Below are 16,965 nucleotides of genomic sequence, written 5' to 3'. Positions count from 1 at the left end.
TGACAAAAAAAAAAAAAAAAAACAAAACGAAATCATCCATGAATGAGGAAGAGAGAGAGCAGTGAGAAATTTCTCTTCGTCAACTAAACCGAGCTCGAGAAAGAGATCATATTTCCATTTCCGCCTCTTACCCTCCTTAAATACCAGCCCATCTAACTTTTTATATATAAATAATATATATAGTAATTGAGAAAATTAGGTTGTGATATTAAAATAGGTGGTGAAATATTATTGCATTTATTAATGTATTTTACATTTTTAGTATAATTTATATTAAAAAAAACAATTCTAATGTATTATTTAATATTTTTAAATATATTAATTTTCTAATTCTTTGTAATATATTAGTCCAATATCTCTTCTTGTAATTAGAACAATTTTACAAATATAATAATTAAGCATTAATAATTCCTATATTTTCCTTTTATTTTTGAATTTTCAGCTAAACAAAATATTCAAGAAACACAATCAATCATGTATTTAATACGTCAAAAACGAAAATTAAAACCCATTAAATAATTTTAAAATTCAATAATTGAATAAATATAAAAACCCATAAACTTATAATTTCAATGATAAAATAAAAATAAATAATAATAATAATAAAAGGGTTTGGCACTTTTTAGAGCATGGGATTCTCCAAAGTCCAAACCACACCCCTTTTCTGACTCAAATAACCTTTTTAAAAAGTTTTATTTGTTCTATTTTATTATCATTACAATGCTTTTTTTTTTTTTTAATTATTTTTTCAGTTAAACTTTTCCAAAATTCCATGCAAAAACCCATCAACCAATCAAATGAAAGCGTCATTTCTTTTTTAATTTTTTAATTTTTTAATTTTTTAATTAATTGTTTGTGGAATTGGACCTTCCCTTCACATGTAGCCTCCTCCTCCTCTTTCTTGTCTTTTCTTTTTTTGTCCATATCTTTATTATTATTCTTGTGATGTCCCATGTTCGGGACGAGAACAAAACACCATTTACAAGGGTGTGGAAACCTTCCCCTACCAAGACTTAGGAGAAATCCGAAAGAAGTTAATATCTGCTAGCGATGGGTCTAGGGCGTTACAAATGGTATCAGAGCCAGACATTAGACAATGTGTCAGCCTTCTCGCTCTTCCCCCAAAAGGGGTAGACACAATGCGGTGTGCCAGCGAGGACGCTGACCCTGAAGGGAGGGGATGGATTGTGATGTCCCACATTGGTTGGGGTTGGGGAGGATAACAAAACACCATTTGAAAGCCTTGAGTGGAAGTCCAAAGATGACGATGAGAAGTATCGACTGTATTTTTTCTAACGATCTAACATTTTGGTATCGTGAGAGTGGATATTTCAATAATTCGCCTTAGCTAGAGGGCTCGTTCATATCAAATAATGAGTATATAATTTTTGTCGGGATTTTTATTTTATTTATCGTACAAACTACACATACTTCGTATTAAAAAAAATTAAATTCTTACCTTAAAATGAAAAATTGTATTTAAAAAAATAAAATTTAATTACCGACCATTTTTATGTTTTATTTTACACCCCCTTTAAAAAAAATTCACAAAAATTATAAAATTTATATATATATTTTTGACAAGTGGACCCTTTTAATCCAATAATTTATGGACCCTTTTTAATCCCAACTTTTTTATTTGGGTCCTCTTTTACTTTTCTATCTAAAAGACACTCATCTTATTTTGGTAAATAAATAAATATATTTTTCTATAATTCAAAATAATTCAAATAAAATGATAAAAGTTATTTCTACTATTATGATATTAATTATTATTTTAGGTTAAATGTTCGTATTTTTAAATGTTATATTTTAAAAATAAAAGCGTTAGAGAGTTTTTATTTATTTTTTAAATAATATTGATTTATGAACACGAATATTTGGATCGTGGATTAGCGTTTTTTAAACTCGGTATCTAATTTCGAGAACATTTTCCTTTACCATGATGGCAAAATGGAAAAGTGCGACCTATCCTACCATTTTCTATTAGGTAAGACAATTCATTTTATTTTCTTTTTAAAAAATTTATTTTAATTTTTATTCATACTATTTTTTCCATTTTTTTTATATATAGATACATATTTTTAAAATATTAATTAAAAAATAATCGATAATTTCCCTTTTCCGATATAATATATTTTCTAAACAAAAATATAATATAATTTTAAAAAATTCAAATTCCAATATTGTAATACAGTATTCTACTTATGATTTAAATATAAATAAATAAATAAATTTATATATATATACATATAATTGGTGCAAGAAATATAATTTTTGTCCTCAATAAAAATTATATATATTTTTTTGTTCGCATGAATAAAAATTAAATCGAAAAGAATTAAGTCTTCGTGGTAAACAAGATTAGATATTTGTTTTTTTTAAATTAAAAAAAGATATATTTTTGAATCGATATTATTATTTTTAACTTTATGGAATTAAATGTTTATGTTCAAGTAATTTGACGTGACTAAAAGCTGGTGGTCCAAGTACATATTGATGCAACTATTTTGGAGGGTTAGAAATTAAATAAAGATACTTTATGGTTTTATTTTATTTTTCTAAAATAAAAATAATTTAGAGGGACCTTATATCACATGGCAAGCCCCTTTGTAATGGGCCAATTTTTTATTTCTTGCCCCCCGAATTTATATTATCAATATATATATAAAATAAAATTTCAAATAAATGTCCCCAATAAAAAAATGGGTGATTCAATATAGCAGCTCGTGTTCATTTAAGCTCATAGCCGTTGGATTTTGTTTAATATTGGAGTGGTTTTGAACTTGAAATAAGTGGTTTAGTGGGCTTTAATTTGAGCCCAATTTGGCTGTCCAAAGCCCATCACAATGATGCGAAAGATTGATAAAATATTGGGCCAGGCCCAAAACATCAATTAAGGATGCAAAAATCAGCGGTTGTAGCAGGGCATAGAAATTTGATAAACCGAAGCTCCATTGCACTTCAACCGCCGCCGCCGCCGCGGGTCTCTTTCTAACTTTCTTTTATGCTTTAGACAAACACGTCCGCGATAAACATGACCGGGACATCCGACATGTGCCCATAAACAATACGCTTTAAACAAATATGACCATGACACTCGAGACAGGTTCCTATTTTTTTTTTTTCTTTTGTAAAATGGAAGATTATTATTATAATGTATAGATTCTTTTTTTAAAAAAAATTTAGTCATTATATTCTCAAAATAAATAAACAATAAATAAAAAAGGTTATTATCCGAGAAAAAAAAAGAAAAAAAAAACCCTTCGAATTCGGGCCGATCCATTAGTATTCGGGCCTGTAGTCCACTGATATTAATATGAAAACCCTAACTTCCATACTCTATCTTCCTCCTCCCTAAATCCTCCAACTGCAGAACCTAGCAGCGGAAGCCGCCCTTGCTCCGGTAGTCTTCTCCACCACTTCTGCACCTCTTCACATGGTGGTTGCTGTACTGTTTTCACATCTGATTTCCGTAGTTTTGGAATTTTTGTTTTCAGGAAGTAAGCAAATATGGCGTATGCAGCGATGAAGCCTACGAAGGCTGGTTTGGAGGATGCACAAGAGCAGATCCACAAGATTAGGATCACTCTTTCGTCGAAGAACGTGAAGAACCTTGAAAAGGGTATCTCCTTCCCTCAGTTTTTGAAGCAAGTTGATTTTTTATTTTTTATGATATTATATTCGAACTCTTGTGTTGTTTGTCTCTTGGTTTTGCGTTTTTGTAATGTGTTTCGGAAATATATAGATTCTTCTAAATTTGCGCTATGATTGTTGTTGTTGTTGCTGTTTGTAATTCGTCGGATTTTCATTTTTCATGTTCGTCTTGATCAATGGATTGTTTATTATTGAATTGTTCTTATGTTATGTCCACCGAATGAATTTATGATGGTCGCTTTGAGAGTCTTCCATGATTCAAAGTTGGAATGGAGCCTCTTTCGGGTTTTGACTTTACTGAGCAAGGGTTTTCCTTGCCCTAATTTCTTTGTTTCTATGAATTATTGGAATTTATTGATGTCTTCAGGTTTGTAAATGTTAGCTTAATCCTCACGGGTTACTTTCTTTTTCAATCAATAGTTTGTGCTGATTTGGTTCGGGGTGCCAAGGACAAGAGATTGAGGGTTAAGGGGCCTGTGAGGATGCCAACCAAAGTCCTGCACATCACCACCAGGAAATCTCCCTGCGGTGAAGGTAATTTTGAATCAATGCTTAACTTAAGAATAACTATAAGCCTGTGTTTGGATTTCTCTGGCTGCTTGTTAGTCATTATTACCTGGATCAAAGCCCTGAACTGTATTTTCCATCTTTTATTTTTCTTAACCTGGGATTGGTATCATGATATTTGTAGCTTCACACCTTGTGTTTTAGTCTGTTTTTAAAAGCCTCTCCCGGCGCTCGCCTAACCGATGGTCTGGCACGTGGCCTTGGAAAGACCGAGGTGCACAAAATAAGGTGGTTTTCATTATAGTGTGCCTCACAAAGGGCAGCATTTATTTTTGTGCCTTGCGCTTAAGCCCTTGAAGGCCATTGCACTATTGCACCTTGAGCTTAAAAAAAACACTTGTTATATTGTGGTAATTCTGTTATCTCTTTATCCTTCCTCCCCATGTACAGCCACAGCCCTTAGCCTTGTTATTGTTTTCCACACTTGAACTTTGGATGCGAGTTTTAGTGATTCTGCTGCTTGAATATGTCTTTGTTCACGAAACACTGTGGAAACGTATGAACGGGAGATCTGCAAGTTCTTTGGAGTTGTGCTTTTATGGGTTTCACAAATTTTGAGTTTATTATTCTTTGTTGTAATATGAAGTAAATGTATTGTCATCATATTCCATGTAAAACCCAGTCCTCTGTACTTGGTATCATAATTGACTCTATTTAGTGTAGTTAGTCTGGCATTGTTTATAATTATTCAGTTAATATTGGTTATTTTGGTATATGTTTTCTTGGGTGACTTGATTTGTTTCTCTTAGCCCCCGTGTTCATCAGAGAAGCCAAGGGGGCCAATAAGATCCATCCTGATCATTGGTCAATAATCTTGTGCCTTTGTTGCAGGTACAAACACATGGGACAGATTTGAACTTCGTGTCCATAAGCGGGTTATTGACCTCTTTAGCTCTGCTGACGTTGTTAAGCAGATCACATCCATCACCATCGAACCGGGTGTTGAGGTTGAAGTCACAATTGCAGATTGATGTGTTTTCCAATATTTCCCGAGTTCTATACTCTGCTCGTAGTTATTTAGAGGTCTATGTACTCTGTGTGTCTGCCCTGCTTCAAATCTGAAATGTTAAGGTTAATGCATTATCATCCATTTTTGTCATAATTTTGAAGTTCATAACTTATTTTGAGAGGAAGATTTTGGCCTGCTGTTATTTCGTTTATATATCTTTGAATTATGTATTTGGATCAGAAGTTAGAATATAACGTAATGTGCTTTTATTTTTAAAATGTGAATGGTCTTTCAAACCTGCCACTCTCATCTAATTGTGTTTCACCTCGTACGCTAAGAACATCGTAGATTGTGAGAATATGGTATGAATTCTTAGAAATGGAATGTTGATTTTGGTCTCCTTGGAATAATTTCTATATTGTGTACACCACTTATCATTGTATGGTAAATGTTAATATGTTACTCTTAAAATTATTGCAATGCAAAATTTATAATGCTTTTATAGTTTATTTTTTGAAAAATAAAATTAAGATTTAATGATTTTTTTTTTATATAAATGTATATGAAAAAACTTATTAGAATAGAATATATTTATAAACTATAATACCAAGTTGTTACATTAAAGAAACATACACTTGATTTTTGTAACAATTTTTAATTACTAAATTTTTTAAATAAAAATACTACAACTTATTTCTTTTATATTCTGAATTGCTTCAAAAAAAAAAAAAAAAATTGATTCAAATAAATAAATAATAAAACTTATTTCTTTCCTATTCTGAGCTTTGAAAAAATTGATTCAAATCTATCTTTGAATAAAAATAAAAATAAAAATAAAAATAAAAATAAAAATCTCTATTCCTTCTTTCTTAATGATATAATTTTAATATAATAATAATATATTTCTATTTTAATATAAAATAAAATTTATAAATTTATTGAATTTGTTCATTTACTTATGTAATAAATAAATAATAAAAAAAAAAAGTTATAATAAACCGAGAAAAATTGAAATTAAGAATAGAGATCTTTTACCGGGGTCAAATGTCAAATTATACAACAATTAATGTGAGGTGAAGACAACCTTCAAACTCTTTTTTTTTTTTTGTTGGTTTTTTATTCTACTAAATAAACAGTTAATTCATATTTATAAGGCTATAAACAAATCAGGTGCTATAAGAGTACTTCAATATAAATAATGGCTTCAAACTTGAAAAGAGTACTAAATATGGTTATTGTGAGTCTACCTTCGGTTTAGTTTCCAGTCTCAGTATCCATTCACAGAGAATAGAATTAACTTGTTGAGGCAGTTCATCATGTGGGCAATGCCCTGAAAATTTGAGAATACAAGAAACTAAAGTTAGAACAGCAAAAATATTATATTAGTTTGAAAATAAAACAAATAAAATGATGTTACCAGCATCCAATTCCTTGATCGTAACCCCTACACACTGCTCTTTAAGCTTCGCCAACACAGCCTTGGAGTTATAGATTGGATCTTTCATTCCCTATCAAATGCATCGTAATATGAATCAAGAGATATCAATCATACAATATGCTTCAATGAAGATGCGAAGAAAATATTGTTGAAATCATCAAAAAGATATTTCAATTCATGCCACATTGAAGAAGAATGAAGTTTAATGTTATAAATTTTGAGTGGATTAGAATTTAGAGTTATTGTATTTCATTAATGTATTTTAAGACTTCTAATTTAGTTTAGGTTACAAGTACATAATGGTTAATTATGACCATTAAGTATGAATGTTACAACTGCATTTAGTAGTCATGTATGTTGTATTTGTAAAGAGACTGAAAAATATAGTAAAAGAAGCATTCGTGCTCTTTTTTAGCCAATGACTAAGTTTCTTTGCAATTCTATGTAGTTTAGGTTGCATGTAGAATTATTCAAGCTCGACATGATCAATCTTGCTTGTAGAGTGATTCAAATCTCAAACAAGTGTTCTTGCGTTGAGATATTTGATCAACAAGAATCATTCAAGCTAGACATGATCGATCTTGCTTGTGGAGTGATTCGAATCTCAAACAATGTTCTTGCCTTGAGATATTCGATCAACAAGGTAATCCGAATCTTACTCCCATTGTAGTTGATTTCCTTATCTTTTATTGCTTTCTTTTCTAACATTTAATGACAGGAACAACTTGCTTCAAAATTAACCATCCTTTTACCTGGATAATAAGAACCCTTTCCTCCAATCCTTCCAACAGATGATTAAGGGGAACGGAAAGATCAAAGCTGAAAATACTTTCCAGAACCACCAGGCCTCCGGGATCTTTGGACTTTTCATGATCCGTTAAGGTGATATTTGATGGCAAAACTTACACAATCTGTAATGAAAAGTGAAGCTGATGATTCTAGACATCATAACAAAAGCTTACAGATGAGGATACAGCTCTCAGCATCTCACTGACAAGCCAGTTATCAGCTCGCTCTGTTCTCTGCACAGCAAAATAGTGTTGGAAAGTTATGAAGTTCTATGACATGAAATGCAAGGAAATGGTACAAAATTGGGACATTAGTTCACATACAGTAGGGTAACAATTCCTCACTATGTCCTTGGTTTTCACTCTTAAGTAAGTTAAAAGGAGTCGAGCACCCAGCCATGCAGCAACAGAAACCTGCTTCTCCTGTATGCAAATGACAATATGTGAAAGTCACGAAAAAGAAGACAATATTCGGTCTCATTTTGGTTCTATAACCTTTAAGTTTATGATATGAATCAAGAGACATCAATCATACAATATACTTCAATGAAAATGTGAAGAAAATAGTGTTGAAATTATTAAAGATATTTCAATTCATGTCACATTGAAGAAAAATGAAGTTTGATGTTATAAATTTTGGGTGGATTACAATTTAGAGTAATTTAGAGTTATTGTATTTCATTAATGTATTTTAAGACTTTTTATTTACATTAGGTTACAATTACATAAGGGTTAATTATGGCCATTAAATATGAATGTTACAACTCTTGCCATGCCTTTAATAGTTTCATTTTGAGCTTATATAAAGCCATCTATGTTATTTTTTTGCAATTCTATGTAGTTTAGGTTGCATGTAGAATCATTCAAGCTCGACATGATCAATCTTGCTTGTGAAGTGATTCAAATCTCAAACATGTGTTCTTGCGTTGAGATATTTGATCAACAAGAATCATTCAAGCTAGGCATGATCGATCTTGCTTGTGGAGTGATTCAAATCTCAAACAATGTTCTTGCCTTGAGATATTCGATCAACAAGGTAATCCAAATCTTACTTCTCTTGTAGTGATTTCCACGTATCAGTTTATTTTTTAGAATTGACGGAATTAGTATCCGTAATTTGAGTGCAGATGATAACAATATGTCATTGTTCTATGGTCGTTTGTTTGATGAATGGGTGATATGGATTTGAGTATGTGTATAAATGCGTCAACAAGAACAAGAGCATGTAGGAAGGCATTGGAGTTCAAATATGACTTGATTGTGATTAAAAGAGAAGTTTGTATTAGCCCAACAAGAAAGAGGGGTCTAGTTTATATACTAATATCCTCTCACCCCGCCTATGTGGCCTTAACGCACAACCCCGCACATACTCGAAGCTAACTACGGAAAGCTGAGACATAATAATGTTCAGAAAACTCACCTTATTGAAGGGCAAAGAAGAATATCCTGGAATCACACTGCCAGCACTATTGATGAGGACAATGGATTTGACCAAAGCAGGCCAAAGACAAGCAACAATAGCGACAATATAGCCTGAAAAGCAAGCAAGCAAACTTCCTTGAAAGGGTTGTAGGAAAGAAGCTTTGAGAGCTTATGGTAATATATCCAGTAAGTTTGTACATACCACCAATTGAATTTCCAACAAGATGTACGGGTCTGCCCACAACTTGAACGATAAAATCTTTAAGAAGCTCAGCCCACATTAGTTCACTGTACACAATGTTCGGCTTTTCTGAACTCCCAAATCCCAACATTGTTATAGCCCAAACTTGGTTTCCACCTTCAGCAATGCCATGTATATTGTCTCGGAAATGCTCCAAAAAAGCACCAAAACCATGCACAAGAAGCATGGCAGGGCCGTCACATCCATAAACTGTGTACTGAAAAGGGGCATTTTTTGAGGAAATCAGGCATTACACATATGGCCAAAACTTTGCAGAGAATATACCAACCTGAACAAGAAAGCCATTCCATCTCCAAGTTCGATAAGAGAGGCTTCCCAAATGCCTTCCTTTGCTCTTCAGACACATAAGTGAATACCACTGTGTTGTGAAAATCAAATTAGAACCTAAAGATGCTTTAATATTATAATTCATCTATAAATGTAAAACTTCATGGAGTTGGAACAATTTCTAAAACCAACCAATCAAACAAAAGTACATTTTGAAACTTTAAACTAAATGACGTACCTCTGAGGAGAGAACAGCATCAACTGCTGCAGCAACAGTGCCTGCTGAGTACCCAAAAGGTGACAGAAACCCAGCATTTCTTTCCTTTTCATATTTGATGGCTTCATAATGCACTCTCCTTTTAGAAATCATTCCCAGATGAATGGCAGGACCAAAGAGTTTGATAAATGAAGCTCCATCTCGGCTTTCAGAATTGCGTACCATTTCGTGTAATCTGCATAAAACGTAGACCTCAATGGGCAATCTAATGACTCGTTGAAATAAATATTAATGCTTCAAGCTATTCTTTTGCATCATAAAAATGTAAATGAGAACAGAACAAGAATATGAAAGCTTTATGTTTTTGTCCTCTGTGATGAAAAAGGTATGCAAATTTACATATTAGTAGGAATAGCTAAAAAGGGTATTGAAAATTACACGACAAGATCATTAGAATCAATCGTAGTGGATTGATGAGCCAGCAAAACATATGGATATGAATAAGGAAACGTATCAAAGGGTTGCAAATCCCTTAGCACTTAGATAACAGTATGAGGAAGAGAAGTTTGAACACTTACGCTTGCCAGTCATCTCGAGATGTTCCCTCATTGTATCTTATGTATGCAGCTAATGCATTCAACGGACCTTCTGTACCTCCCCTCAGGAAATTCACTCCTCTTTGTGTGGAAAAAATTGATTTCCCCATTCTCTCTGTCCTAGATTCTTTCGAACTTGGATTTTTTTCATTGCTTCCTCTTTTAGAAAATTTAGCCCGAACAGTAGCTTCAGCTGTTGTATTCTTGATCGAATCCCAATCTTCACTTGGTTTGTACAATCGATTACTATTCATAAATTCCTTCAAGGCATCAAATGTGGGCATGGTACCTAATGATTTTAGCCAACTTATCAGACAAATGAAGTATTATTTATCATGGCCGCCACAATATGGATGCCACTCTCGTTCTCCAAAGGTAAAAGTTCGTGCACAGAACGTACCCCAGTTCAATTCCAGTCTCAAACAGGGTAATGTTGGAGAAGAAAGTGGAGAACTTACAGGAAGTTGAAGCTTCCTAAACTCGTCGTATGATGCAGGTAAGGCCTCTAAGCTCTGGTACACACGGCAACGGTGGATGAAAATCAACAAGTCAAAGCGGCAATGTGAAGGAGAGTATTAGAGTAAAATCCACAGACAGACCTTAATGTCGTAAAATGGCGTCCTCCAAACTGTTAGATTTGGACTCTGAATCAGACTGGACAATGTCTGAGATACCCCATCCATCAACACACATAACTCATGCTCTACTTCTTCCTCAGCAAAGACATGTGTAGCTTTAACCTGTTCAAAACATAGTAGTTAAAGTAATAAACAAAAGTACAACTTATACTAAAAACTCTAACAATGTGAAAATTCCTAGATTGCAAAACGGCTAAAACTCCCAAATCAAGTTAGTTTCATCCCAACTGACTCTTGAAAATTAGGACCTTTACATCTAAAATATCTAATAACCTCAAAATGATAAGAAAATTAGCTCAAGGAAAAAGTAAGATCTAGATTAGATCAAATATTTCATGGCAAGAAAACTTATTTGAAATTTAAATGGATAGATCATGTCAAGCACGAATGATTCTATGCATGCAACCTAAACTAAAAAGGAATAAATGCTATGTGTAACAAGTTTATAGACGGAGTTAACCATTTGTCTAATATATTCAACTCAATTGCTTCTTGATTGAATTGAGTGAACGGAATTCCTATGACTCCAACAAACAAAGTAAATAGGGATAACACAAACATCAGAAATAGCATCGTATTATCTTATTCATAAAGATACGAAAAGGTAGTCTTAGTACAAAAATGGGGAATACTCACAAAAGACGCATCATTTTTGTTACATTACTATCCATTTGATATGCTGTTTTTTTTCTCAAAAAAGAAGACCTTTGATTATTATTCATCGTTAATAGTGATAAGAAAGGAAAGTTTGAGTCCATTTTACAAAGACAATATATGACTTTATATAGCCCTGTTTCAAGAGTTGTAATATTCCTACTTCAGGAATATAATTACTATAATTAGTTAAGTTAGAAATATAACCTAAAACTAAATAAAAACTCTTAAAACATAAAATACAATGAAATACTATAAATCTAGATAGTCCCACTCCCACTTAAAGTAGCTTGAATCTATAGTTACATAACTCGATGTTCTTAATTGCTCTTAAGTTTATATGGTGTAAATTTGAACAATATATTTTTTCCACTTCTTCTTTAAAGTTTTTATTATAGGATTGAAACCTAAGAAAAGTCTGATCGTCACCTCAACTACAAGCTCCCGGAGTACAGATTCCGCGTCCCCAAACTTGATTAACAAATCCAAACCCCGATCCCTCAACGAACGCTTCAGAGCTTCCAATGCAAGAAGAGTAATCTCAAGCATTTCATCAGAAAACCCTGCAGATCCATTAACTTCATTCATCATCTAATGGCAGACACTATACAGACAAACAACTTCCATTAGTATCCACATTGCCATTAAATCCACAAGCAGAATAGAGAGAAAGAGAAGTTACGCGAAAGTAAGCGGGAATCGAAGATGTAAAGAGGGATGAGAGCGGGAAACTGGGAGGCGGCGGCATGGAGAGCAGGATGATCGTCGATTCGGAGGTCATGTTTGAACCAAAGAAGGGCGAGTCCTCCGGCTACGGTGTTGAGATTGGCAGAGGATTGCGTTGCCGCCGGAAATGCAGAAGAACGACGGGGAGGAGTTGGAGGAGTGAAGAAGGAAAGAGAAGGAGAAGGGGAGAAGGTGAAGATGGACATGGAAATGGAGATGAAGGACAAAGATCGGTTTTCCAGAGAGTTTGTGGCTGTGGAAGTTGAGGCTCCTCAGATATTTTTGGCGCGGATGGATGGGACCCTACACCTGCTGACTCTCACTCGGATTATTTATAATTACTTTTCAAAAATAAAAAATAAAAAATAATAGATTAAATTTGTTGGAGGTCGACTAATTTAGAAAATGACAATATCATACCATTGATCGTTCGTCTATTATGGTATCAGAGTCATGCTCTAAACTTAGTCATGCCAATAGATTGGTAAATCCTCAAATATTGAACAAAGAACTCCGAAATAAAAGGAGCCGAGCCTCCTCGAAGGCAGTAAAAAATGATTAAGACTCCAAAGGAGTCGAGTCTCGATTAAGGGGAGGCGCACTTTGTTCGAGGGGAGGTGTTGGATGATGAAAGTCCCACATCGGCTAATTTAGGGAATGATCATGGGTTTTAAGTGAGGAATAGTCTTTTGCAGACGCCAAAGAAAGTCATGAGAACTTATGCTCAAAGGGAATAATATCATATCCATTGTGGAGAGTGTGTTTTTCTGTTCTGTTAAATTTTTTAAAGTTTTAATAATAGACCCATAAAAGAATTTTTAATTTTTTTATAATTATTCATTAAATTTAAGAATAAATGTATTTTATTGATTTAATTTTGTAGGTGAAATTTGAATAAGCGGGTGAAGACGGCAACGATCAATCCGTCACTTAGCGGGAAGCATATTTTAAAACTGAAAAGGCATTAAAAAAAGCAACGCAAGATCTTAACGGAGATGATTCATCCTCTTCCACGTGTCTTAATCTTACGGCTTCTTCTTCCCGCGAAAATTCCTCTCTCTCAGTCAACCGCTCTCCTCTCCCAATGCCACAATTCCTCAATCTTCAACAAACCGTCACCGGAAAAACTCCTTCTCTCCGGCTACCTCTCCTCTATGTCCCAACGACCTCCCTCCGATCATGGTTCATCCTCCTCTGTCGCCAAGCTCCGCAAGATCCCCGCCATTCCTCTTCTCCGCGGTTCCATATCCAATGCCGGAGACTCCGATTCCGATGAAGAATACGGCCTTGACGAGGATTTTCCTTATGAACCTGACGATTCCTCCATCATTATGGCCTCCTCTCTCGGGTTGAACCACATTCGGACGCGGTCTGGTCCTTTGCCGCAACGGACCTTGGCCGCTGGCACGCCCTCCAATTTGGGAGAAACTTCCAGGACTAATGCCACCGCTGGGACCGATCCCGAGCCAAAACATTCCTCCACTGATCATGGTATGTAGAATGTGTGATGCATGTGTTTTCTTTTGTTTTTCTCTTGGCTCTGTTTTGGTGCGTGGTTATGTAAGTGTGAGGATTGCTATTGTTTTGTAAAATTTATTCGCGTTTGGTTAGGGAAAAAAGTTCTGTGGAGTCAATCGAAATCGTTTAGATATCCAACAGCTCTGAATCATGATTTTGAGGTAATGATTTTCACTTGCTGTTCTTCTACCTCTAGTTGTATCTGTATCTGAGTTTGTGCGTTGTAAAATCCGTACCACTGATGGAGTAGATTGGTTACGTAATGTAGTTCATCGATGGATGTTCTTGATTAGGTTAATCATGTAGCGTTTGGAAAGGAAATTCAGTCTCCACGATTCCGTGCCATACTGCGTGTTACTAGTGGAAAAAAGAAGAGAACTCTGGATATCAAAAGCTTCTCTCACGAGCTTAATTCCAAGGGAGTTCGCCCTTTTCCAGTTTGGAAGCCTCGGGCCTTTGGATATCTGGAAGTATGTTCTTCCTTCTATTTCACCTTTGTGGTAATGGCTGTTCTCTTTCTCTCCAGCTATGTTGAACGAAGCTACCTGTTGCTTGCTTTAATTTTCAGGAGATCATGGTGGCTATCAGAGCCAAATTTGACAGATTGAAGGATGATGTTAATTACGAACTGGGTATTTTTGCTGGAGATCTGGTGGATACACTTGAAAAGACAGACCGGTCTCTGCCTGAAATAAGAGAAGGTTTGGAGGACCTATTGGTGGTTGCTCGGAAATGTGCAACAATGTCACCTACTGATTTTTGGGCGAAAGGTGAAGGGATTGTCCAAAATCTAGACGACCGGCGGCAGGAGCTGCCATTAGGGGTTCTTAAGCAAGCCCATACCCGCCTTCTTTTCATCTTGACACGATGTACTAGGCTTATTCAGTTTAGAAAGGAAAGTGGTTATGAAAATGAGCACATTTTGGGTCTTCATCAACTTAATGATCCAGGAATTTATCCAGAGAAAATTAGGAAGCTCGAACAACTCGACTTTGGCGATCCATTGACTACGAAAGAAGATATTGAGCAGCAGCTGAAGTTGGTTGGGAAGGATCAAGCCAGTCGCATGGTGAAGCACCATTCAGGTCCAAGTTTTGGTAGTAGTGCTGGAAATGTTGATCTGGACTCTGCCATAAGTAATGATTCATCTACAAGCACATATAGGATGTCATCCTGGAAAAAGCTACCATCAGCAGTTGCTAAGAACCGGAAAGACACTGACACTACTGAAACACCTTCTAAGGATAAACTTGAAACGTTGCATGTACATGAAGCTAAGACTGGGAGCATCAATCAATTAGATACCCCATCTATTCCTATTGCGCATTCTGAAGCACCTCCTAAAGAACAAAAACTATCTTGGGGAATATGGGGTTATCAAAATGCTACTTTTGAGAATCTGATGATATGTCGGATTTGTGAGGTTGAAATTCCTACCATTCATGTTGAGGAGCATTCTCGAATATGTACGATTGCCGATAGGTGTGATTTGAAAGGTTTAACTGTGAACGAGCGCCTTGCACGGGTTGCTACAGCTCTTGATAAAATACTAGAGTCTTGGACACCTAAAAGTACACCGAGAAGTAGCAATGTTTCCTGTGGAAATTTCGATACTGTTAAGGTTTCTACATCAAGTATGCAAGAAGATTTTTTTGAGTTATCATCTAAAGGAATCAATTTGTCTTGTCAAAACTCAGAAGATTTGCTTGATTCCCTCCCTGTTACTGGCAACTCTTTTTGTATGGAAAGTCAGGATACCTTTCCTGATCCATCATACAATCGACCATTTAATTTCACACCAGAACACAGTACAAAATCACTGTCAGCTGGAACTCTAACACCAAGATCACCTCTTTTAACACCCAGATCCAGCCAGATTGAGTTGGCGTTGCATGGGCGAAGAACAATATCTGAACTTGAAAATTATCAGCAGGTAGTGTTTTCCTTATATCATAGCAACATCCTATTTGTCCTTTGATTCTGTTGAGACTTGAAGGTATTATTTTGGTATTTTGCATAAAATATGAATAACTACTTCTAGTCTTTCTTAGTTTGTAAAAAGAATTTTTCAAGAACTCATTCATGTTAAATGTCTCAAATAACATGTATGTGGAATAACAGATTTACAAATTATTGGATATTGTTCGTTCCATTGCAAATGTTAACAACTCTGGCTATGGTGCATTGGAGTCTATGCTTGATCGGTTAGAAGACCTTAAATATGCAATCCAGGATAGGAAGGTGGATGCTCTTGTCGTGGAGACTTTTGGAAGGCGCATAGAGAAGCTCTTGCAGTGAGTTGACTTGATTGTTTCACAATTCAAATGCTGTACAATATATTATTTTGTGGAAAGATAAAAATCTGACAACATGCTACATTTTTATTTTATTCTTGCATTACTATGACCTACTCTGCATCCTTCTTTTTTCCTCCAGTAATTGATATTACTCACATCTATTTCTATGGTTACATCCTGATATTTCTGCATTTACAGGGAAAAATATGTACAACTTTGTGGGCAAATAGAAGATGATAAAGTAGACTCTTCAAATGGAATCGTCGATGAAGAGAGTTCAGTGGAAGATGATGCTGTTCGTAGTTTACGTGCAAGTCCTGTTAACACATGTTCAAAAGATCGAACATCGATTGAAGATTTTGAAATAATTAAACCAATTAGTAGAGGTGCATATGGTCGAGTTTTCCTTGCCAGAAAACGAGCAACTGGAGACTTGTTTGCAATAAAGGTTAGTGTTCCAATAACGGTGAGATGGATGACACATGAAGAATGGAATTTACACCCCCTCTAGAAGCAACTACTCATCTACTTTCCTTATAAACTATTCATCACAACTTCCTCCAGAAGCTTCATAATAAATATGACATCAACATAACTAACATGATGAAATACATGCTGATATCAGTGTTATACTGGTTTTCATGCTATGCCAAACTAGGCTCATTATGGGTACAGTTTGAGTTGTCTGGTTACGTGTGCTTATGGTCATTTTTAAAAATTGCTTTTCTGATGTTTTTTTAATTTAAAACTGCTCACAATTTTAATTTTTAATTATCGTGGTTTCACTTGCATTTTGTATGCAACAATTTAAAAATATAATATGCTCACATTATAATTTTGTCTATATACTTTTCGTACCTACTTATAATTGTTTCTAGTTATCAACTTGTTAAATGAATTCTTTGAGTCTAAAAACTGTTATATATATTTTTTATGTTACTTACAGAAAAAAAAAAAAAAAAAAAAACT

General features: G+C 34.6%; 3 protein-coding genes across 4 annotated transcripts in view; 2 read left to right on the top strand and 1 right to left on the bottom strand.

Annotated features, from left to right (window-relative positions):
* Positions 1-3,286: 3,286 nt before the first annotated feature.
* LOC111435823 (40S ribosomal protein S20-2) lies at positions 3,287-5,406 on the top strand. Its single transcript, XM_023073388.1, has 4 exons — positions 3,287-3,406; positions 3,501-3,625; positions 4,078-4,191; positions 5,056-5,406. The coding sequence occupies exons 2-4, from the start codon at positions 3,514-3,516 to the stop codon at positions 5,193-5,195; spliced, it is 366 nt and encodes a 121-aa protein (XP_022929156.1). The 5' UTR covers positions 3,287-3,406; positions 3,501-3,513; the 3' UTR covers positions 5,196-5,406.
* Positions 5,407-6,329: 923 nt separating this feature from the next.
* Positions 6,330-12,473, bottom strand: LOC111435603. Of its 2 annotated transcripts, none has more exons than XM_023073014.1 (14): positions 12,138-12,473; positions 11,885-12,018; positions 10,763-10,903; positions 10,564-10,675; positions 10,146-10,452; positions 9,589-9,802; positions 9,352-9,441; positions 9,024-9,279; positions 8,820-8,932; positions 7,724-7,822; positions 7,586-7,633; positions 7,364-7,474; positions 6,591-6,681; positions 6,330-6,503 (listed from the first exon to the last, which is right to left on the bottom strand). In XM_023073014.1, the coding sequence occupies exons 1-14, from the start codon at positions 12,385-12,387 to the stop codon at positions 6,406-6,408; spliced, it is 2,064 nt and encodes a 687-aa protein (XP_022928782.1). In that variant the 5' UTR covers positions 12,388-12,473; the 3' UTR covers positions 6,330-6,405. The 2 variants fall into 2 exon arrangements, with proteins under 2 accessions (XP_022928782.1, XP_022928783.1); XM_023073015.1 differs by having other exon boundaries at positions 11,885-12,059; positions 12,138-12,247.
* Positions 12,474-13,335: 862 nt separating this feature from the next.
* The window catches only part of LOC111435602 (probable serine/threonine protein kinase IRE), a 10,151-nt gene continuing 6,521 nt past the window's right edge, over positions 13,336-16,965 (top strand). The window contains exons 1-6 of the mRNA XM_023073013.1: positions 13,336-13,672; positions 13,793-13,860; positions 13,993-14,169; positions 14,268-15,632; positions 15,821-15,993; positions 16,195-16,444. Of these exons, the coding sequence (XP_022928781.1) occupies positions 13,336-13,672; positions 13,793-13,860; positions 13,993-14,169; positions 14,268-15,632; positions 15,821-15,993; positions 16,195-16,444 (2,370 nt within the window). The remainder of the gene's footprint in view (positions 13,673-13,792; positions 13,861-13,992; positions 14,170-14,267; positions 15,633-15,820; positions 15,994-16,194; positions 16,445-16,965) is intronic.

Source organism: Cucurbita moschata, unplaced genomic scaffold (genome assembly GCF_002738365.1).
Source record: "Cucurbita moschata cultivar Rifu unplaced genomic scaffold, Cmos_1.0 Cmo_Scf00050, whole genome shotgun sequence".
NCBI lineage: Eukaryota > Viridiplantae > Streptophyta > Magnoliopsida > Cucurbitales > Cucurbitaceae > Cucurbita > Cucurbita moschata.
This window is presented reverse-complemented; position numbering and strand designations above follow the sequence as displayed.

Bases quoted from the DNA above. Each gene is read 5' to 3' on its own strand.
- LOC111435823 (XM_023073388.1), top strand. From the start codon at position 3,514: ATGGCGTATGCAGCGATGAAGCCTACGAAGGCTGGTTTGGAGGATGCA. The intron at 3,626-4,077 runs GTATCTCCTTCC...TTCAATCAATAG, and splicing joins CGTGAAGAACCTTGAAAAGG to TTTGTGCTGATTTGGTTCGG. The intron at 4,192-5,055 runs GTAATTTTGAAT...CCTTTGTTGCAG, and splicing joins GAAATCTCCCTGCGGTGAAG to GTACAAACACATGGGACAGA.
- LOC111435603 (XM_023073014.1), bottom strand. From the start codon at position 12,387: ATGTCCATCTTCACCTTCTCCCCTTCTCCTTCTCTTTCCTTCTTCACT. The intron at 8,933-9,023 runs GTATGTACAAAC...CTTGCTTTTCAG, and splicing joins TGTTGGAAATTCAATTGGTG to GCTATATTGTCGCTATTGTT. The intron at 6,682-7,363 runs GTAAAAGGATGG...TGCATTTGATAG, and splicing joins AAAGGGTTCTTATTATCCAG to GGAATGAAAGATCCAATCTA.